This window comes from Hypanus sabinus, chromosome 19, assembly GCF_030144855.1.
Source record: "Hypanus sabinus isolate sHypSab1 chromosome 19, sHypSab1.hap1, whole genome shotgun sequence".
Classification (NCBI taxonomy): domain Eukaryota; kingdom Metazoa; phylum Chordata; class Chondrichthyes; order Myliobatiformes; family Dasyatidae; genus Hypanus; species Hypanus sabinus.
The window spans coordinates 21,806,376-21,829,996 of record NC_082724.1 but is presented as its reverse complement, the minus strand read 5'-3'; the positions used below and the strand labels follow the sequence as shown (position 1 = coordinate 21,829,996).

Sequence of the window (23,621 nt, the reverse complement as noted above, 5' to 3'; positions counted from 1 at the left end):
GGTGAAAGGACTAAGCTGAAAAACAGGCCAGCATGGACTAGATGGGCTGAAGGGCCAATTTCTGTAGTGCTGTAGTGCTCATTCTATTTATAAAAGCCTATTTGGAAGTTCCATGCTGAATTTTCATTGGCCATGCTTGACCTTTTGCCATTGCTGCTATTTGCACTGTCCATGGATATAAGGTAGAGTTTGCCGTGCTAATTCTGCAAATGCTTCAGTAAGAAAGGAATGGTTTCACAAATGGTCAAGAAATGCACTTGTTCAACACCATACAGGACATAGCAGCACACACAAAATGCTGGACGAACTCCAGAGGCCAGGCAGCATCTATGGAAAAGAGTATAGTTGACGTTTTGTGCTGAGACCCTTCATCAGGACTGGAGAAAAAAGATGTGGAGTCAAAATTAGAAGGTGGGGGGAGGGAAAGAAGAAACACAAGGTGAAGGGTACAACTGGGAGAGGGAGGGGTGAAGTAAAGAGCTGGGAAGTTGATTGGTGAAGGCGATACAAGGCTAGAGAAGGGTGTCAGAAGGCCATGGAAGAAAGAAAAGTGGGAGGAGCACCAGAGAGAGGTAGTGCACAGGTAAGGATAAGGTGAGAGAGGGAAAAGGGAATGGGGAATGGTGAAGGAGTGTGGGTGGGCTTAACCAGAAGTTAGAGAAATCGATGTTCATGTCATCAGGTTGGAGGGTACCCAGACTGAATATAAGGTGTTGCTCCTCCAACCTGAGTGTGGCTTCATCATGACAGTAGAAGAGGCCATGGATAGACATATCGGAATGGTAATGGGAAGTGGAATTAAAATGGGTGGACACCGGGAGATCCCACTTTTTCTGGCAGACAAGCATAGGTGCTTGGCAAAGCGGTCTCCCAATCTATGGCAGGTCTCACTGATATACAGGAGGCCACACCAGGAGCATCAGATACAGTAGATGACCCCAAAAGACTCATAGGTGAAGCGTCGCCTCACCTGGAAGGATTGTTTCGGGCCCTGAATGGTAGTGAGGGAGGAGGTGTAGGGGCAGATGTAGCACTTGTTCTGCTTGCAAGGATAAGTACAAAGAGTAGAAATGTGGGGTGAGGGAACTATAAGGTTGGTGGCTATTAATAAGGTCATTGATGGTGTGGGAGACAATTGCCTGATGCTCCTTAGTGGGATCCTGTTTGAGGGGTAAGTAAAAGTAGGTATCTGGGAATTGTCACTGAGCCTCAGCGAGGTAGAGGTCAGTCCACTAGATTACTACAGCACTCCCCTTATCTGAAGGTTTGATGGTGAGGTTAGGATTAGTGTGGAGAGAGTGGAGAGCGGAACTTTTGGAAGAAGTGAGACTAGAATTGGAGAGAGAAGTGGTGAAGTACAGGCAGTTAATGTCCCATCAGCAATTGGCAATGAAAATATCCAGAGATGGCAGAAGACTAGAAGGGGTGTCGAGGAAGAGGAGGAGGGTTGAAGATGGGAGAAGAGGTCATTGGTGTACAGTGGAGACTCCTTGCCAAAGAAGTAGCCACAATGACGGAGGCAGCCTGTGTGTTAGGAACGCCTTCCACAACCATTCAGTTACTCTACCACTGAGTCATGTATGTATTGAACAGTCTACAGGATGCACTGAAGCAACTCGCCAAGGCTCCTTAGACAACATCTTCTAGATCCATAACCTTCAACAACTAGCAGCACAAGGGCAGCAAAAGCATAGGAACACCACCACCTGGAGGTCGCCTGCCAAGCCATACACCATGCTTACTCAGAAGTATATTGCAGTTTCTTCACTGTTGCTGGCTCAGTATCCTGGAATTCCATCCCTATCAGTACTGTGGGCATACCTGCACCTCCAGGACTGCAACAATTCAAGAAAGCAGCACACCAATCTTCTCAAAGACAACTAGTAATTAAAAATTAAATACTGGCTTAGTCCACATATCTTATCTAATTAATAAAATGTAGGTGTAAAGACATCAAATTTGACTTGTCATCTCCATCAAATAATGACAAGAAAAATAATGAGGGAAAATATTTGGACACAAAATGAACTCTTTTCTTCAAATAGTATATTCCCCTAATATGGAGGCAAGTCAGCAGTAATCCAAAATCTTGAGTCTTCTGAACACAATACTCCATTATTTATTTGCAAGAAGGTCTGATGAAGAGTTTTCAATTTGAAACACTAATCCTGTTTCTCTTTCCAAAGGAACTGCCTGATCGACTGACTATTTCCAGAATTCCCTTTTTTATTTTGAATTTCCTTCATCTGCAGTTCTCCTAATTTTCAAATACTTTTGGATCTTGGGAACTTTGCTGCTGGGGGATGAGTGGCCCACCCACATCAGGAATTGGTCATCAGATTGAAAACAAGGCCAGGAGATTGATGTGTGGTTTGAGCGGTTCAGAGCATAGAAGGTAGAACAGTGCAGGCCCTTCAACCCATGATGTTGTACCGACCTTTTGACCTACAACAGAATCAATCTAACACATCCCTCCCACATAGTCCTGTGGCGGCTCATTTCCTAGCGTATGCGAACCGACTCTCAATTAGATAGCCTACGGGGGTTTGCGAGCACAGAGCTTTGGAGCCTCTTCGCCATGGGGGGCCGGTTGACAGAGGCTTAAAAGTGAGGCTGAAGTTTTCGAATAAAGTTTTTTCCTTCGACTGCAGTTACCGACTCCGTGTCGTAATTTTAGCGCTGTTTGTAGCACACCGCTACAATTGGTGACCCCGACGGTCCAAACGATTTTTGGACCAGAAATGACCGACGCCGCCTCTGTTCATGCGGTTTCGTTGAAACTGCCGGGTTTCTGGACACAGCGCCCGGACCTATGGTTCCAGCAAGCCGAAGCCCAATTCCACGTTCGCCGGATCACCTCAGAAGACACCCGCTACTACTACGTGGTGAGCTCCCTCGACCAGGACACAGCGGCCCAGGTCGCGGAGTTCGTACAGTCGCCCCCGGCAGACGGCAAGTACACGGAATTCAAAGCCCTGCTCCTCAGGACTTTCGGACTCTCACGGCGCGAGCGGGCTGCCCGTTTACTGCACCTGGATGGCTTGGGCGACAGACCTCCATCGGCTTTAATGAACGAGATGTTGTCTCTGGCCGAGGGACACACAGGCCTCATGTTTGAGCAGGCATTCCTGGAGCAGCTGCCCGAGGACATACGCCTGCTGCTGTCCGACGCGGATTTCAGTGACCCCCGGAAGGTGGCAGCCCGGGCGGACTTGCTGTGGAACGCCAAAAAGGTGAGCGGGGCGTCCATCGCACAGATCTCCCAGCCACGCTCCCGGCAGCAAACCAGTCCAGGCCCGGCCGCAGAGCCCACCAACCCCCGGCCCAATGACCACTGGTGCTTCTACCACCAGCGGTGGGGCGCAGAAGCCCGCCGTTGCCGCCCGCCCTGCAAGTTCCCGGGAAACGCCAGGGCCAGCCGCCGCTGATGGCTACGGCGGCTGGCCATCGGGATAGCCTCCTGTATGTGTGGGATAGCAGGTCGGGACGCCGCTTTTTAGTCGATACTGGGGCTGAGGTCAGCGTTTTACCTCCGACAAGTTACGACACTCGCAGCAGGGCACCGGGTCCCCCCCTGAGGGCCGTGAATGGCAGCACAGTAAGGACCTATGGCACCCGTCAGGTGCAGCTACAGTTCGGCCCCAGCCAGTTCACGTGGGACTTCACACTGGCCGCCGTAGCCCAACCGCTTCTGGGTGCGGATTTTTTGCGAGCTCACAGCCTGCTGGTTGACCTGCCCAGGAAGAGACTGGTACACGCCGAGACCTTTCAGACGTTCTCCCTGGGCGCGGCCCAGTTGCCAGCCCCTCACCTCGGCTCCATCACGCTGTCCGACAACGACTTCACCAGGGTCCTGGCGGAGTTCCCATCGGTTCTGGCACCGCAGTTCACAGCAGCCATGCCCAGGCACGGCGTACAGCACCACATCCCGACACAGGGACCACCCCTCCATGCCCGTGCTCGGCGGCTTCCCCCGGACAAGCTCCGACTGGCGAAGGAGGAGTTCCAGAGAATGGAGGAATTGGGGATCATCCGGCGGTCCGACAGCCCCTGGGCTTCCCCCCTGCACATGGTGCCCAAAGCGACGGGGGGCTGGAGACCGTGCGGCGACTACCGCAGGCTGAACGAGGCTACCACACCGGACCGCTACCCTGTGCCGCACATTCAGGACTTTGCGGCAAACCTGCACGGCGCCCGGATCTTCTCCAAGGTCGACCTTGTCCGAGGGTACCATCAAATCCCGATGCATCCTGACGACGTCCCCAAGACGGCTCTCATCACCCCGTTTGGCCTCTTCGAGTTCCTCCGCATGCCGTTCGGCCTGAAGAATGCCGCACAGACGTTCCAGCGGTTAATGGACGCGGTGGGACGGGACCTGGACTTCGCGTTCATCTATTTGGATGACATCCTCATAGCCAGCGGCAGTCGTCAGGAGCATCTGTCCCACCTCCGTCAACTCTGCGCCCGACTGAGTGAGTACGGTCTTACAATTAACCCTGCCAAATGCCAGTTCGGACTTGATACCATTGACTTCCTGGGCCACAGGATTACTAAAGACGGGGCATCCCCTCTGCCCGCTAAGGTAGATGCGGTCCGCCACTTCCCCCGACCCACCACGGTCAAAGGCCTTCAGGAATTCGTAGGTATGGTCAATTTCTACCGCCGCTTCCTCCCTTCAGCTGCCCGGATCATGCGCCCCCTGTTCGCCCTGATGTCGGGTCCGAGCAAGGACATTACCTGGGACGAGGAGTCCGCCGCCGCTTTCGTTCAAACGAAGGAAGCTTTGGCTGACGCCGCAATGCTAGTACATCCCAGAATGGACACTCCTACCGCCCTCACAGTGGACGCATCAAACACGGCAGTCGGTGGGGTGCTGGAGCAGCTCATCGCAGGTCGCTGGCAACCCCTGGCGTTTTTCAGCAAACACCTGCGGCCACCCGAGCTCAAGTACAGTGCTTTTGACCGGGAACTGTTGGCGCTCTACCTGGCAATCCGGCATTTCAGGTACTTCCTAGAAGGTCGGCCCTTCACCGCGTTCACGGACCACAAACCGCTTACCTTTGCGTTTACGAAAGCATCCGACCCCTGGTCCTCCCGCCAGCAACGCCACCTGTCCTACATCTCTGAATACACAACGGATGTCCGGCACGTCTCGGGTAAGGACAATGTCGTGGCGGATGCGCTCTCTCGCCCTACCGTTCATGCCCTTTCCCAAGGGGTAGACTTTGAGGCACTGGCAGAGGCACAGCAGGTAGATGAGGAGATTCCGAGTTACAGGACTGCAGTCTCTGGTTTGCAGCTCCAGGACTTCCCCGTGGGCCCAGGTGAGAGGACCCTACTCTGTGACGTCGCCACCAACCAGCCCCGTCCGGTCGTCCCCGCAGCCTGGCGGCGACGGGTTTTCGACTCCATTCATAACTTGGCGCATCCCTCCATCCGGACAACTGTCCGGATGGTTTCCAGCAGGTTCGTTTGGCACGGACTCCGCAAACAGGTCAGTGAATGGGCCAGGACGTGCATGCACTGCCAGACGGCCAAGGTTCAGCGGCACACCAAAGCCCCACCGCAGCAGTTCCATCCCACCCACCGGCGTTTCGACCACATTCATGTGGATATCGTGGGCCCCCTGCCAGTGTCGCGCGGAGCGCGTTACCTCCTGACTATCGTGGACCGGTTCACAAGATGGCCAGAGGCGGTCCCGCTCACCGACACCACCTCCGAATCTTGCGCCCGAGCCCTGATCGCCACCTGGATATCCCGCTTTGGTGTACCAGCCCACATTACCTCCGACAGAGGCGCCCAGTTCACCTCCAGCCTGTGGTCAGCTATGGCCAGCCTTTTGGGGACTCAGCTGCACCACACCACTGCCTACCACCCACAGTCGAACGGGCTAGTGGAGCGTTTCCACCGTCACCTGAAGTCGGCCCTCATGGCCCGCCTGCGAGGAGCCAACTGGGCGGACGAGCTTCCCTGGGTCCTTCTCGGCATCCGCACAGCGCCCAAGGACGACCTGCACGCCTCGTCGGCCGAGTTGGTATACGGCGCGCCCCTGGCCGTCCCCGGGGAGTTCCTACCAGCCCCGAGGGGGCAAGAGGAAGAACCCGCTGCAGTCCTGGGCAGACTTCGCGAGAAGCTCGGTAACCTGGCCCCCATACCCACTTCACAGCATGGGCGGCACCCGACCTGCGTACCCAAAGACCTACGGAACTGTAAGTTTGTGTTTGTACGAAGGGGCGGGCATCGGCCACCGCTGCAGCGGCCATACGAGGGGCCGTTTACGGTGCTCCGGAACAACGGGTCCACGTTCGTGCTGGACGTTGGGGGGAAGGAGGAGGTTTTCACGGTGGACCGCCTCAAGCCGGCCCATGTGGACCTGGCGCAACCGGCCGAGTTTCCGGCGCCTCGGCGCAGAGGCCGACCTCCCAAGCAGGTTCTGGCCCAGGCTGTGGACATTGGGGGGTGTATCGCCGGTTCTGGGGGGGGGTTATGTGGCGGCTCATTTCCTAGCGTATGCGAACCGACTCTCAATTAGATAGCCTACGGGGGTTTGCGAGCACAGAGCTTTGGAGCCTCTTCGCCATGGGGGGCCGGTTGACAGAGGCTTAAAAGTGAGGCTGAAGTTTTCGAATAAAGTTTTTTCCTTCGACTGCAGTTACCGACTCCGTGTCGTAATTTTAGCGCTGTTTGTAGCACACCGCTACAGTCCTCTATTTTTCTTTCATCCATCTGCCTATTTAAGAGTCTCTTAAATGTCGCTAATGTATCTGCCTCTACAAACACTCCTGGCAATACATACTAGGCATCCTCCACTCTCTATGTAAAAACCCTACCTCTGACATCTCCCCTAAACTTTCCTCCACTCACCTTAAAAGGATGTCTTCTGATAATAGACACTGGCCCACTGAGAAGGTGCTGACTATCCACTCTGTTTATGCCTCTTATCGTCTTATATACCCCTATCAAGGCACTGCTCAGCCTCCATCATTCCAAAGCAGATTGTAACAGATGGATTAGGGATTGAAAGATATGTCAAGGTCTGTGTGCTGGGTGTGGAAGGAGGGAGTGACAAGCTAAAGGAACAGATTTCAGTAAATATATTAAAGTGAATTTAAGCCAGGTCGAGTTCTCAGCAGCCCAGTGGGATTTCTTCAGTGGCCCTTTAAATTCAACTGCAGCTGTATTAACTGAGGTACTTAAATCTAGCTGTTCTGAATGCATCTAAAAAGACAACATCTCCAGGAACACTGCATAGAGAATTATATCATCATGTGTGTATCTAACACGTAAATTGAAAGTGCAATTCAGAGCACCGGGTAAGTTTCATATAATCACACCCAAAATGCTGAAAAAGGTCCACTTTCACATGTGCAGAGCCAAACACAAAGCACAGCAATGCGTCTGAATTTCTAATCCTATTTATTTATTGACTGGGATTCCAAGTTCTCTGCATTAGTTGAAGACAAATAAAACCGGGTTAAAATCCTAGAAGATCAAAGGAATGCCTTTGGCAACCAACTCAGTTGCAAAGAAAGAATGAGCACGAAAGCCCAAGTTTATCCATAGTTCATCTGATATTACCTCCTACAGGCTGAAGCAGTCCTTAGCTTGTCTCTACAGGTGTCTCTGATTTTAATATTCTGTTAATGTGGTAACACATCTCAGTTTATTCTTGCCAGCGTGTTATTTTCTGCTGGTAATTACATCTGGTTAGAGAAAGCAAGGCATTCATGATTGAAGTTACAAGTGATTCTTCTTTTTGTAATCTACAAACAGTGGCTATCGAACTTAAAGCATTAAAGCAGGCTTTATCAGTTTGTGGCAGGATTTCTACAACACATCAGTCTTTTAAATGGCATTTTAAACAACAGTTGACAGTCCCGCTCCAGTATTGATGCCCATTTCTTTCTTATCTCAAAATCTAGTGCTTTATTTACTGAACCTAACCAAATTACCTTTTATAAAGTCTCTGACACTTACTAGAGAACAAATCAACTCCACAATGGATTTAAAGATGTTGCCACCTTTTCACTGGTCCTATTGATTGCGAATATTGAAGCACACAATGACTGCAACAGTGAATGCATTTGCTTCAGAAGTAGCTTTCACTTTAAATAAATGTTAGAACTACCCATTAAATGATGCGCACATCCCATTATTATACTACCAGAGGAACAATGAGTTGAGATTGTAACAGAAAATGCAGAAAATTAGATATACTTTCACAAAATTCTATAAGCAACTCTACATTCAAGCGTTCACATTATTTCAATTATGCAGACTTCAAAATACTATTTGATTCCCTGTACATGTTTCAATTAGCAGACTACAAAAGATAATTTGATTCCCTGTACTACAGCAGAAAGTATTCCATTTATGATATTATTATAATAAACAGTTCACTTACACATTGCAACACAAAGGCAAACTGACAATTTTAACAGAAAGGGCCTCTTGTGTAGAGGGTTTGTTTAACTGTAATTTAAAAAGAACTCTTATCACTAGTTTTTTTTAGCATTCAGCTGAGTAAATACTTTGATACAAGTGCTGCATTTCAAATGATTAAAAAATCATTTAAAAACTTGTATCAAAGGAGCACCGCTTATTGACTTGACAGGATAAGTTTTGAGCAGGAGAACTTGGGAATCAAGGATAAATGGAGCTGGTACAGAGAGATGTTGGTGGCTGGGGCACATCTGATAGGATCAGATTAATTAGTGGAGCAGGCTTGAGGGGTAAAGTGGCCTCCGTTACTCCTACCCTTTTTGTGGAAAGCTGTAAATTGGAGACATAATCTCAGCATAAATGTTGGTCATTTAGGTCTGAGAAAAGGTTAATCTTTATTTTCACTTTGGGTTGTTAATCTTCATGCAGAGTTTGATGCTCATGACAACTGTAGATACTCAAGTTATTAAGATTAAGAAGTCACAGTTAAAAGAGATGTTTATTTGCCATTAGAAAAGAAAGAAGAAAACAAGACTATCACTTACATTGCAATGTTTGAATTCCTGTCAGAACATCTTTAAATTCTTACAGCTAGTGAAGCACTTCCAGTTGTCAGAAATACAGACACTAATTTGCACACAGTAAGCTCTCACATCTGTGCTGACAGATAAACAAATGGCATTTGAAATTAAAGCAATAGGAAAATATTAGACCAGATAATTCCCATGAGGTTCTATGGCATAATACCGTAAAATCTTTACATTCATCTCAGAGCAGGTGAGGTGTTAGTTTATGTAATTTATGAAAGTCAGTACCTCCAGCAGTATAGCATTCCCTTGACATCGCACTGAAGTGTGAATCCAGAATTTACAACTCCTGGCCAACTTGCCCAAAAGCACAATACACAATTATATGATGACTAAATACATCTTAAAATTTAATGTAAAATGTTTGATGCTTACCTTTCGATCAGGCCAGTTGTATTTTGCAAAAACAGAATCATATGTATCCACAGCTCCATCAGTAACAAGCATAATAGCTTGGCTGCAACTACTTCCATGACCTGTGCTGTTAAACTAGAAGAAAATAGTGGAAACAGGATGAGCGAGCTATTTCTTACATGAAAAAAAATTGTAATGAATCACCTTCTTACTTTGTGGGATAACCATATTTTATCTGTGCATCTCTTTTTTTTCTGCTTATTTCAGTTAGGCAATATTAACATTAATATTATACATTGATATTAATAGCATATAATTCATCCGATACTAATAAAATGGAAAAGGAGAGCATCCCAATGAATGGGCACTTCGTCCCTAGTGACTGTGAGAGGTGAGATAAGCAATGAGTTGTCTTACAGCCTCTATTATTTGGTTTCAGTTGTCGCCATTTATTTTTAAAAGGGTGAAGCAAACTTTTTTAAATTGATTTTCCGTCGCAAGTATGTCTTATCTTTTGAAGACACTAATTCCCTGTGAGCAGTATAACTATTGATCTGTTACAGCTATCAGAAGTTGAGGTCTGCATAGCTGTGGGGTAATTAACGAAGAATAATCTAAAGGCCACTCAGGCTGAGCAATCAGCACAACACTTGCCGGTCAGGGTTTAGTTTTGGACATTGAAGAGCTTCTGGTATTGGGCTATGAGCTTAAAAATGCGATGATGTTGCACTAGATTTGTCAGTGTTAACTATATAAAACCCTGTATAACATGCCCTCTTCTCATTGTTACCATTAGGAAGGAGGTACAGAAGCCCAAAGGCACACACTCAGCGATTCAGGAACAGCTTCTTCCCTTTGTCATCTGATGGGGACATTGAACCCATGACCACTAACTCACCTCTTTTTATTTCTAACTTTTTGCACTACTTATTTAACCATTTAATATAAACTTATACTCACTGTAATTTACAGTTTTTTTTGCTATATTATAGAAACATAGAAAACCTACAGCACAATACAGGCCCTTCGGCCCACAAAACTGTGCCGAACATGTCCTTACTATAGAAGTTACCTAGAGTTACCCATTGCCCTCCATTTTTCTGAGCTCCATGTACCTATCTAGGAATCTCTTAAAAGACCCTATCATAACTGCCTCCACTGCTGCTGGCAGCCCATTCCACACACTCACCACTCTCTGTGTAAGAAACTTACCCTGACATCTCTTCTGTACCTACTTCCAAGCACCTTAAAACTGTGCATTGTACTTAAAACTATCATGTATTGCATGGTACTGCTGATGCAAGGCTAGCAAATTTCACGGCATATGCTGATGATATTAAACCTGATTTTAATTCTGATTCGGATGTAACTCAGAATGAATCATACCAGTGGTTATTTCTGCTCTCACTGACATGCGCTGGAGCATAAAGCATCACATAATGACCATTGTGGAAGCGTCTCAGTGGAAATGGGAGAATATCGTACACTTCTGTGGCTATCCTTGCTATTTAAAGGGACATTCTGGTGATATCCGGAGACCTCACAGCGCAAATAATCACAGGGTACTTGTGTAACTTACAAGTTCAACAGTGTACCTACACCAGCATTGACACTGAAGGACATTTACTCACGGAGGAGATGGAAGATGCAGGGAAAAGGTAGACAATGTTCTGCAATGGCCATAGCTTGGAGCATTGAGTTTCAGTCTATGCTATGTGAGGTAGGTATGGAATTTACCTCACACTACTAATTAAGTGCCCTTCTGTTCATTCTGGATTGCAAGAAAAAAGTTGTGATTGCTGCAGGTTCACTCTGAAACACACTCAGAGGCCACTTTACTAGGTTCCATCCACTTCAAGGTTCGACGCTTTGTGCACTCAGAAATGCTCTTCTACATACAACTGTTGAAGTGATGTTTATTTATTTACTGAGAGATAAAATCCTGAACAGGCTCTTCTGGTCCTTCGAATTGCACCGCCCAGCAACCCACCGATTTAATATTAGTCTAATCATGGGACAACCTTCTAACCGGTACATCATTGGAGTGTGGGAAGAAACTGGAATATCAGGAGGAAACCATGCACACACAGGGAGGAATGTACACACTTTCTTACCAAGGACACCAGAATTGAACTCTGAAATTCGATGCCCCTAGCTGTGATAGCTAACCAGTACGCTAAATGAATTGTCAAAATGAATCCAAACTCAGGTCGGAGGAACAACACCTTATATACCGGCTGGGTAGCCTCCAACCTGATGGCACGAACATTGACTTCTCTAACTTCCGTTAATGCCCCTCCTCCCCTTCTTGCCCCATCCCTGACATATTTAGTTGTTTGCCTGTTCTCCATCTCCCTCTTGTGTTCCCCCCCTTTCTTTCTCCTGAGGCCTACCGTCCCATGATCCTTTCTCTCAGCAGCTTCTGAGATACTCAAGCCAGCCCATTTGGCATCAACAAGCACTCCATGGTCAAAGTCACTTTGAGCACATTTCTTCCCCATTCTGATGTTTCGACTGAACAACAACTGAACCTCTTGACGACGTTTGCATGCTTTTGTGCGTTGAGTTGCTGCCACATGATTGGCTGATTAGATATTTGCATTAATGAGCAGATGTACAGGTATACCAAGGAAGTGGCCACTGACTGCATTTGCTTCTGTGATCAACTCTGGAAAAACTCCCTTTTGGCATGATTATTCCTCCAAACTAAAATACTGGACAATCCTGTTCTGGGCAGACAGGTGTAATATTGCAGAAGTTGTAAAGCAAAATGGGCTTTTGTAAAAAATGTTAACATACAATAAGTTTCAAAGTAACTAATGCACAATTTTACCGGCCTCAATGTTCATTTGTAATAGCACAACTTATAACATATTTGCCCAAACTTCCTTCAGAGTTGATAGCCACTACCTGGATTGGCAGGGCTGCTGGTGATATACTGTTGCAATTTGTCCTGCATTCCTCTTGATGGCAGTAATAGAGTATAACTACATTTCATTTGAGATTTTAAAAAACGCACATAAGAAATTGAAATTACAAATGTACTCATGGAGATTCCTGCAAAACGTAGAACAGTCATCCATCCTCCAGGGGTCTGGGAGCTCTTCAACTAATGGCAGAATTCATTTAACCTCATATTGAAAGTGTTTTTAAAAAAACATCTCAGAGAGTTACTAAGTTATTAAATTCTCTCTGAACATCTATTAAGAATGCTTCTTATATTAATTAGTTTGGTGGTTATGGAACCTGTTTACATTATAAATGTCAATGACAAGCATTTTGTGATGAACTACAATTAACTTCTAATGATTTATCATTTGGCATGGAAATTTCAATGCATTTTGACACTTACAGTGTTTATTATGGTTACTAGTCATTGATGTGTCAAAGACTTTGATTTAATTTACTACATAAAATAAAAAAAGCCTAATCATTGGTGAGACTGAATTCATTTGCAAAAAGATAATTGCAGTTGTTACAGGATGCTGTCAGATGACAACTTTCATAATCTCCTGTCACTTCTGGAATAAATAATGGATTTGTATGGCTCCAACAGAAACAGCTCCAGTTTACCTTTGAAAGTTTTTTGATTCGGTTGGTGTCTAAAGTAAATAGAAAGATACATGACTATCGTTTACCTAACTAAGCTCTATTGTTGCAAACCTATCAACCTGCCATATCTAGCTGCAACGGTAAAGCAAACCACAATGATATGATTTGTGCAATATTCAGTTTATTGCAGCTACAAGAAAAGCAAAAAAAAATACAGTAGGCATTTGAGTTTTGATGTATCTTTCATATATAATACATTTTATGTTACATTAAATATTTACTATAACAGGATGCAGTGTGCCAGAATAATAAAAATACCCATGTTATATTTGCTATTGCAGTTGACATGCATTGCTTATTTTAGTTTTTCATAATGCTTTAACAAGGTTAAAGAAATCCTTGGTGGTAACTTTTCACAATGGTTTTTCTCATCATCTGACAGTTTCAGCAAAGAGCCACATCACTCCTGGAAAAACATTTATAACCGTCCTGCTGTCTTTAGTTTGTCTATGCCAAATCACTAGTCATGTACAGAGTTTTCATGGAACAGGTGCTGTGTTGCCTTTATGGCAGTTATTTAGTTTATAATATTTTCGCTTAGTAATTTGTTTGTTAGCATTCTAGTTAAAGTTAGGATTGTTTAAAGTTGTCTGTGAGATATCGCGGCATGCGATGACATCACATCCGGTTTTGCCGCATCCTCTGGGAAAATACCAGTTTGGAGAAATGGGAAGGTGGGGGTCGAGACATGTGCGAGCGCGAGCAAGCAGCAACGTTTTCTCTCTATGCACCAGGAACATTGTGAAAACAACGCTTTTTCACCATACGTCAATGTGGAAGAGTGAACAGTAAACGGTTAATCTTACTGTGATCCTGTCGTTATTGACAAAGGTTTATCTCGGTGTTTAGTTCTGCATTATCTTACATGCCGAGCGAGAACACTACAGTGAAAAAGCGGCATTATCAGGTGTTTCAAGTGCTGCAATGACATCTTGATCCAGCGTCAAGTCGTTGTCATCCAGCGAGGGGGGCAGTAGGACATCATCAAGTAAGTCCACCCATGCAAGAGCTAAGGCAGAAGTCGCCAGGGTGCGACTGCGCTACGCCAAGCAAGAAGCAAATTTGAAAATGGAAGCGGCTGCCAGAGAAGCCGAAAACCAGGAGGAAGTGGCTGACAGAGAAGCCGAAAACCAGAAGGAAGCGGCCGCCAGAGAAGCCGAAAACCAGAAGGAAGCGGCCGCCAGAGAAGCCGAAAACCAGAAGGAAGCGGCCGCCAGAGAAATGGAAGCGGCTGCCAGAGAAGCAGAAAACCGGAAGGAAGCGGCCGCCAGAGAAGCCGAAAACCAGAAGGAAGCGGCCGCCAGAGAAATGGAAGCGGCTGCCAGAGAAGCCGAAAACCGGAAGGAAGCAGCCGCCAGAGAAGCCGAAAACCAGAAGGAAGCGGCCACCAGAGAAGCTGAAATCCAGAAGGAAGCGGCCGCCAGAGAAGCCGAAAACCAGAAGGAAGCGGCCGCCAGAGAAATGGAAGCGGCTGCCAGAGAAGCCGAAAACCGGAAGGAAGCAGCCGCCAGAGAAGCCGAAAACCGGAAGGAAGCGGCCGCCAGAGAAGCCGAAAACCGGAAGGAAAGGGCAAGGATAGCGTCAGAGTTAGAAATGCTGACACTGGAATGAGAAGCAGAAGCTGCCAGGGTGGAAGCAGAGTTCATAGAAGATGCTGAAGAAATGCACGATCTGGTTGACGTAAAATCTACTTCAGAAAAGACCAGATTGGAACGCACAAGCAACTATGTCCAATCTCAAACAGTCTGGAAGATTTGTTCTTCCACTCCATACTTATTTGATAATGCCCCACGTCATGAAGAGTCTCAGAGAGACCCAATTGCACCACATCCATCTGAGGAAGACAATTTACCCTCGCATCTCAGCGATGAAGTCAAGAATGAAAGGGCTGATGACAAATACTTCTCGACACCAAACTTACAAGATTTGGCGAGAAGAGAGGCAAAGTCTGAATTCAGAACAGCAAAGTCCATAACAGAGGTACGCCCTCAGTCATATACCCACCAACATACTTCCCCAGGCTGCATGTCACTTGCAAATGAACCCCTGGCACAGCATTCAGCACGACGAGATCTCGTCATTTCAGGACTGTACCAGTTCGACGACAAACCTGAAAATTACCATGCATGGTACTCCACATTCACCAACGCTATTGACGGAGTCCAGCTCAGAGCAACCCAAGAGTTGGATCTTATGGCGAAATGGCTGGGAAAAGAATCATGCAAACAGGTGAGACGCATACGTTCAGTGTACATCAACAAACCCGAGCTAGCCTTAAGCAAAGCTTGGGAGAGACTTCGGGAGGGCTATGTGGCCCCCGAAATTATTGAAGCGGCGCTATACCGACATCTGGAAAATTTTCCTAAGGTGTCAGCCAAGGACCACATTAAGTTAAGGGAGCTTTACTAACGGAGATTTACTCATGGAGATTCAAGGAGCCAAAGAAGATGGCTACTCAACTGGTCTAGTATACCTAGATACTCCATCCGGGATTAGACAAATCATGGACAAACTTCCATTTGGGCTGCAGGACAGGTGGGTGCCTGTTGCCTCAGAGTACAAAGAAGATCACAATGGTCAATTTCCTCCCTTTGAGTATTTCACTAGGTTTGTGTTCAGGGAGGCAAAGAAGCGAAACAACTCTAGCCTCATGGGTCAAGGAAGCAGTACAGTTTACACCAAACCAGATAAATCCTCTTTGAATAATTTTAACATTGATAAACCCATCTCAGTGCTTAAGACTGAAGTCTTTTTAACTAACCACGACCCTAGCAAGAATTGCCCATTGCATAACAAACCCCACCCCCTCAGAAAATGCAGAACGTTTAGGGAAAAACCCCTTGAAGAGAGGATGGCCCTTCTCAAGGAGAAAAAAATATGTTTTAAATGCTGTTCCTCTACCTCTCACCTTGCTAGAGAGTGTACGATCGCCGTGAAGTGTCTGGAATGTGATAGCGCTAATCACGATGGGGCCATGCATTCCGGCCCGATACCGCAAACGACAACGCTCCTTCACCCCCACAACAGGATGGCGGGGAGGGAGAGGCTCACTCCTGGACAACTGTTGTCAGCTCGAGCTGTACAGAAGTTTGCGGTCAAGCTCAGCCAAGCCGTTCTTGTTCAAAGATCTGCCTCACTAAGGTGTATCCTAAAGGAGCCAAAGACAAGGCCATCAAAGCCTATGTAATTCTGGATGATCAGAGCAATCGCTCACTAGTCAGTCCAGAGTTCTTTAAATTGTTCAACATTGAGAGTGAGCAGTTCCCATACTACCTTAGAACTTGCTCAGGCAACACGGAAACTCATGGAAGGAAGGCAGAAGGCTTCCAGCTCGAGTCCCTGGATGGTAAAGTTGTCATCTGTCTCCCTCCACTCTTAGAGTGCAATGAAATTTTGAATAACCGCATTGAGATTCCGACGCCAAGTGCGGTGCTACACCAGCCACATCTCCGCCACATCGCCAAACACATCCCAGAACTGGATCCAAAAGCAAAAATACTCCTGCTATTAGGAAGAGATGTTATCCGGGTGCACAAGGTTAGGCAGCAGGTCAATGGGCCACACGACGCCCCCTTTGCGCAACGCCTGGATCTGGGCTGGGTGGTGATAGGAGAGGTGTGCCCTGGCAATGTACACAAACCGACGGTTGGCACACTCAAGACCAACGTGCTAGAGAGTGGCTGCCATTCAATTTTTCAACCCCGCACAAGTGTCACGTGTATTAAGGAAGCACGACAAGGCTTTAACAAACGTAAAGTAACTGACGAGACGCTGGGTCAGTTAGTCTTCGTTCAAACTGAGCATGATAATAAACTTGCTCAATCAGCTCAAGATGCCATTTTCTTAAAAACAAAGGACACCAAGGTCTTCAGAGATGAAGCAAATAATGGGGTCGCCCCACTGCCTTTCAGAGAACCACGCCAGAGCTTGCCAAATAACAAAGAGCAGGCAGTCAAGCAGTTCACGCCCTTGCAAAAAACCCTGAAAAGGAAACCTGAGATACAGCAACGCACCCGATTGACCCACGAGGTACTGTGCACACTAATGGCAGAGGTCACAGCCATCAGAAATGCACGACCACTCCTACCCGTGTCTTCTGACCCGGAAAACCCCTTCATACTCTCGCCATCAATGCTCCCTACGCAGAAGGCAGAAGCTCCTCCTCCACCAGGGGACTTCTCTGATAAGGATTTGTACTTAATGCAGTGGAGACAGGTCCAGGCTCTGGCAAATCGGTTCTGGTCTCACTACATTCCCTAGCAGGGACGGACATGTCAGGAAGGTTGAGTTGAAAACTACCGACTAAGGTGATGTGAAAATATACCAAAGGCCTATTACAGAAGTCATTCTACTTCTACCTAAGGACTGATTAGAGACTAAAGTTTTGTATTATGTTCATTGTGACCTTACGAAGGTCAAGCGGGGAGTGTGTTGCCTTTATGGCAGTTATTTAGTTTATAATATTTTCGCTTAGTAATTCATTTGTTAGCATTCTAGTTAAAGTTAGGATTGTTTAAAGTTGTCTGTGAGATATCGTGGCATGCAATGACGTCAGATCTGGTTTCACCGCGTCCTGTGGGAAAATACCCCGGTTTGGAGAAACGGGAAGGTGGGGGTCGAGACATGTGCAAGCGCAAGCAAGCAGCAAAGTTTTCTCTCTACACACCAGGAACATTGTGAAAGCAACGCTGTGAGTTATGAGATAATCGATATGTTGAATTAAAATGTTAACGCCGATCCTGTTAAAAGTAACAACAGTCAATAATGTTTATGTTTTCGTTAGTTAAAGAGTTGTGGATAGTTTGCATTTAAGTGTATTTAAAGCAGTCAATGGTGTAGGTAGATTCTGACTGTATGCTGCACTTTAATGTACTGTAGTTGTAGTTTTACTTTTGCAAGTATTTATGATGTAAATGTAATATCAAGAAGGAAACAAATACTGTACAAATCTTGTATTGTTTTATCAACAGTTTTCACCATACGTTACTGTGGAAGAGTGAACAGTAAACGGTTAATCTTACTGTGATCCTGTCTTCATTGACTACGGTTTATCTCGGTGTTTAGATCCGTGTTACCTTACACGCCGAGCGAGAACACTACAGGTGCAATAAACTCAAAAATTTCTACAGATGTACTGTGGAGATCATCCTAACTGGCTGCATCACTGTCTGGTTTGGGGGTGGGGGGAGGTACTGCACAGGATGGAAAGAAACTGCAGAAATTTGTGAACTCAGTCAGCCTCATCATGGGCACAAGCCTTTGTAGCATCCTGGACATCTTCAAGGAGTGATGTCTCAAAAAGGTAGCACCCATCATTAAGGACCCTCATTACTACCCAGGACATGCCCTCTTCTCTTGCTACCATCAGGAAGAAGGCACAAGAGCCTGAAGGCACACACTCAGTAATTCGGGAACAGATCCTTCCCCTCTGCCATCAGATTTCTGAAAGGACATTGAACCCATGAACATTACCTCACTACTTATTTTTGTACTGCTAATTTATCTATCTATCTATATATATATATATATACTTTATGTAATTCACAGTTTTTATTATTATTTATTTCAATGTATTGCTGCTGCATAACAATAAATTTCACAACATATGACGGTGATATTAAACCTGATTCTGTTGTAAAATGATCTTTGTACACCTCTATTTCCATAAACTCTCTTCCAGGGCTTTCTTGGCTATCCTATCCAAGTTACTGTAGGTAGAAGCTCTATGGATTTCCCATTCCATACATACTCTGAGTTGTACGTCAGTTGATGATGAAGTAATAGGTTGCTTACAAGATATTTGCAAGAAAATTTCTTTAACATCTTTCATAAGTGCTGCTTAAATCAAATAAACAATGTGAAGGCTGAATATAAAAATGGAATATATCTTTAATGGCTCCAAATTTAAGCTACTTACAAACTCAGCTTGCTCTGCAATACTCCGAAAATATTTCTCTTGATCACATGGGGTCAAAATCTATCTTGTTCTCTAATGTCCTTCAGAGAAGAAAATCTGCCATCCCAGTCTTGTCTGTACCCACTGAAGCGGATGGCTCTTAATGCCTCCTCTGCACAGGGGTGGCTAGGGATAGACGAGAAATGCCAGCACTTCCAGCAACTTTCACAACTTGTGGACGAATAAAAATGAGATGAAGATGACCTTGTATAGTACTATCATATGCTCTCTTCAGGCTGGCCATGCCAAAATCACTTGTCAATACAGAGAGCAATTGGCAGGACAAGTACAATGAACTTTCGACACTTCTATCTCATAGTAGCCATCATGTAAACAAACTTCATCCTCCTAAATGCTATACAGAGAACCATGTGGTCAGACATGGAGTTTAACAGCCTAGTCTATACTCGGTGAAGAGCCCACTACAAATGTACAGTAAGTCCTATGGAGGGTAAGGTTATTTCCCAGCACTACTGTTGACTCAGGAATGTAATCTTTAAACAACTCTCTGACGGTGGTGTCTGAAAAGAGGATGCTGTCCAAGTTGCACGCCATCTTGGACAATGACTCCCATCCACTCCTTAATGTACTGGTTAGGCACAGGAGTACATTCAGACAGAGACTCATTCCACTGAGATGTAACACTGAGCGTCATAGGAAGTCATTCCTACCTGGGGCCATCAAACTTTACAACTCCTCCCTTGGGGTGTCAGACACCCTGAGCCAATAGGCTGGTCCTGGATTTATTTCCATTGGGCATGATTAATTTATTATTATTTAATTACTTATGGTTTTATATTGCTATATTTCTTCACTATTCTTGGTTGGTGCAGCTGTAACGAAACCCAATTTCCCTCGGGATCAATAAAGTATGTCTGTCTGTCTGTCTGAAAAACTGCAAGAATCACATAAGCAGAGACCAAGAAACCTAAACCACAAGATGTAAACATTTAGTAAAAACAAGTAAATAATTCCATTGTGCAAATACATATTGTAGAATATGCTATACCCTCACATACAGAGTTCACATTCCTAAGGGTTGCACTATGCTCTGTTTGAAGTAAAATTATTTTCTTTGAAGTAAATAATTTAAGTCTGCAGCTCCACTCCATTTGGTATAATCTATCATAATTTCATGCATTTCTCAATACGACTGAGAATTATGCAATTTTCTAGGTGACAAATTTCATATAACCTAGGGGAAACTAGAAGCTATGAACAGTTCCTGCTGTGATCTTCACCTCACAATGTTTTAGATACTATCATATTAATGCACGAGAAATTAGGTTACAGGCTAACAGGATTATAGTCAGAAAAATTAATTTGTTCATACTTATAGAGTTTGTAGTTAAGTTGTAGTGGGGAAGAGGGCCATCTAAGGGAAAGAGCCAGAATTTTTTTTTATATCTGAGAGTGTCTTTAACTTAAAGGGATAGTTTCCATCTGAGATTCATAGAACTAGCGTATCAAGCTCTGCTATATCTCTCTACAGCAATAACAGAGTGAAAAAAATAGGAGTGAACTGGGTAATACTTCAGACAGATAAAAAAGATCAATTAATTTAACCTGGTGTTGGAACCATAACTTGTCAGAGGGATGAATTGTCAAAAGAGATTAAGTCATTGGATACTCTGGAAAGCAAGAGAGTGCTTAGGTAACAGGTACAAGTCTATTCCTCCAGCAAAAGAGGGCAAATGTTTCAGATAAGCTTTGTAACAAACAGCTTCCTGAGAGGAGAGGTATGGGCTTTGCAGTGAATGTTTAGAGCAGGGTTTCTCAAACTGGGGCTCCACGAAAGATCGTGATTAAATAAAACAAACATCAATTTTTGAACTTCGCATAACACACAATGCTAGCATGCGCAGTGGTGGGCAGTGACTGAGCAGCCCGTTAGAGGTCTCTCAGCCCAGTGTGGCAGCGTGCAATTGCACTGTGTTTATTTGGTTGAGTCTGAGTTTTTGATGCTGTTGTGTACGTGGCCTGGTTACACAACAATGCTATTAATAACAACGCTGCGCACGGCACACACATACAGATCAGTACACGCCTAATAGCACATGCTCAATATGTGCCCAATAGCGCATTCAACGACTTGTTACTAAACATAAAGTAGTCCCTTATTATACTATAGGCTATACAGTACACTCCTCCCCTTTTATTTTAGTAGTGTACCAACTGTTTTTTTAACTGGGGCATTATGCTAAACAAATATGTTTACCCTTAACATACAAATACCTACAATTTGTTTACTTAGCAACTTAATAATATCAAATTATAACAAAGTAACGTAATAATATCAAATTATAACAAGTTTTTTTTTATTTTGGTCTAAGACTCATTTATAACTTAAGTTTCTGGGGGGGGGGGGTCTCCTCTGCCTCCCGTGTAACATCTGTCAATAACTTGTTTGTTTCAATAAAGATTTCCATACAGAAGTCATGAAAAGTTGACCTCTGAGCAAAGGGAGTTAAGACGATGTGCGCCTCCAACTTGCTAAGAGTTCTCGGCAGCAGATTGCCTCTGTATAATGAAGGCTCCTCTGTGCAGCTGTCCTAGATATATACGCATCTTTGGGCTATCACTTGTCTTCCTTACCCATATCTCATTTGATCCAACTGAGCTAATTACACAGCCAATCTTCGTATTCTCCTTAGATTCCAAATAGATAGCCTGACCTTTATGATACCATCTCTTTTCGTGATATAACTTTACATCTTCTATTCTTGCTTCATATCTTTGTGCTGATGATTCAGCCGGAGTTCTGGGAAGATGCTCAGGAGAAGACGGAGATGCTGTCACTTTTTGTGGAACACATCATTTTGGGAGTTAAAGAAATACATGATAAATTGGAGGACAATGTTGCATTCTACACTGGCCAACTTGCAAAGAGTTTGAACAGCAACTCTGATGTGAGATCTCGAGGGCTCTTTCGAGCTGTGATTCAAGTCCTCAGGGACTGTAAAAATAGTGCAGGATGTCTGTTCTTTGGGTATGATCTGAAAGAATGTGCAATTTGCTTAAGCGAACTAAACGATCCCATCCTGCTTCCATGTGATCATTTTTATTGTTTAAAATGTATAAAGCAGTGGCTTGAATCAGGACAACTGCCCACTGTGCCATACTTCTCTAAATGATGATTATGTACCAGCAGTAACAGAGGAAATAAGTGAAGCTGTAGCAAAATTAGTCATATTTCGCAAGAGGCGTGAAGCATTTTTCATAGCTTCGGTTTCCATGACCTGCTTCAAAGATGACTTGCCACCAACAAAAGAAATGGTTGGTGATCTGCTGTCTCTGCTAGCTATTCAAAAGTCGAGGCAATCCAATGACTCACAGATAGATCAGTAATCTTTCACCATTTGATGAAGCAGTTGATCGAAATCCTGTTGTTCGTTCCATTGTTCTTAAGCTGCTGTTAAAGTACAGTTTTGCTGATTTTAAGGATTACCTACAGTGCTATCTGTCTGGCTTGAGAGGGAGAATTCCTTCAGGTGCACATTCAGCACAAGTGTGAAAATACAACAATAGAAACCTTACAGTTTGTTGCCAGAATTCGCCTCTGTTTTGATTCTATTTCCCAACTTCTTTGTGAAAAACCAGACAGATTGGCTTAGGATTCAAAATACGTACCTGCAAAACAAACTTTCCTGCAAAGGATTGAGTGTATGATTCTCAATGGAGGAAATGATTGGTTCCAGATTTACCTTGTGCAAAAGCTGTTCTGTTTGAATGGAGATGCTGGTCTTTTTGGAGATTTAAGCTTATTGCGAGTTTGCAGATCTTCCATTGTCTGTTCATCTGTTAACAAGTAATTTAACTGCAGATGCAGGTTTTCGTCCTTTGTCTGTAATTGGAACAGGGTCATTGGGTCTCCTCCTTAGTTTCCTAATCATTATTGGCTTTACCTCCATAGAATCTCCTGTGAGTTCCATTGTTAGCTCCTCATTCTCAATCATCTTTTTCTTTTCTTCTACCTCAATCTTTTTATCTTCAAATTCCCTCACTGCTGTTTTCTTCTCTTTAATATAACTCATTTCCACTTGTTCTGTCTCCAGTTGCAGAAAAAGCTCTGCATTTCATATTCTTTCCTTGTATTGTTGATCTAGTTTCTTCATCCTGTTCTGATACGCCTGCAAAGTGCCTTCCTGTAACTGCTGTAGCTGTCTTTTGAGAGATATCAATTTCTTCTGGTACATCTGCTCTTTTACTTCCAGGTAGTCTTCATCATCCCACTTATTGGCAATGTCTGTCTCCCTTGAATCCTCTGTATTTTCATCTGAGTCGCAGCCATGGATACTGCGTTCGTCCTCATCGTCGACACTGTCTAGTTCCTCCTCATCATTGTAATAGTCGACAATGGGTGAGAGGTGAGCTGCAGGCATTTTCCCCACCGAGCTGCCCTCCTTTGTCGACACATCTAGTGCCATTCACATCCCAGCAATGTTGGTCCTCCAATTTTCAGTAGGTAGAGGTTCAGCTGCTGTGTTTTGTCTCTGTATGTCACAGTCACTTTAATTTTACCTTTGGGATGCACTTTCTATCCTGTGTGAGTCTTTAGCAGTAGTTTAGTTCATTTCAGAGGTACGTGAGAAAACAGTCATTTGTAGTCATGTATAGAGATCACTGCTAAAGCTGAGCCTGTGTCCAATTCCATTTTCAGTCTCACACCT

The 23,621-nt window shown here is 44.9% G+C and overlaps 1 protein-coding gene and 1 pseudogene across 3 annotated transcripts in view; both read right to left on the bottom strand.

Moving 5' to 3' along the window:
• cacna2d3a (calcium channel, voltage-dependent, alpha 2/delta subunit 3a) overlaps positions 1–23,621 on the bottom strand; it is an 893,404-nt gene that overhangs the window by 320,668 nt on the left and 549,115 nt on the right. For all 3 annotated transcript variants that reach the window (XM_059944148.1, XM_059944149.1, XM_059944150.1), the window contains one exon: positions 9,405–9,518. In XM_059944148.1, coding sequence (XP_059800131.1) covers positions 9,405–9,518 — 114 coding nt within the window. The remainder of the gene's footprint in view (positions 1–9,404; positions 9,519–23,621) is intronic.
• On the bottom strand, positions 21,445–23,333 carry LOC132378121 (sin3 histone deacetylase corepressor complex component SDS3-like; annotated as a pseudogene).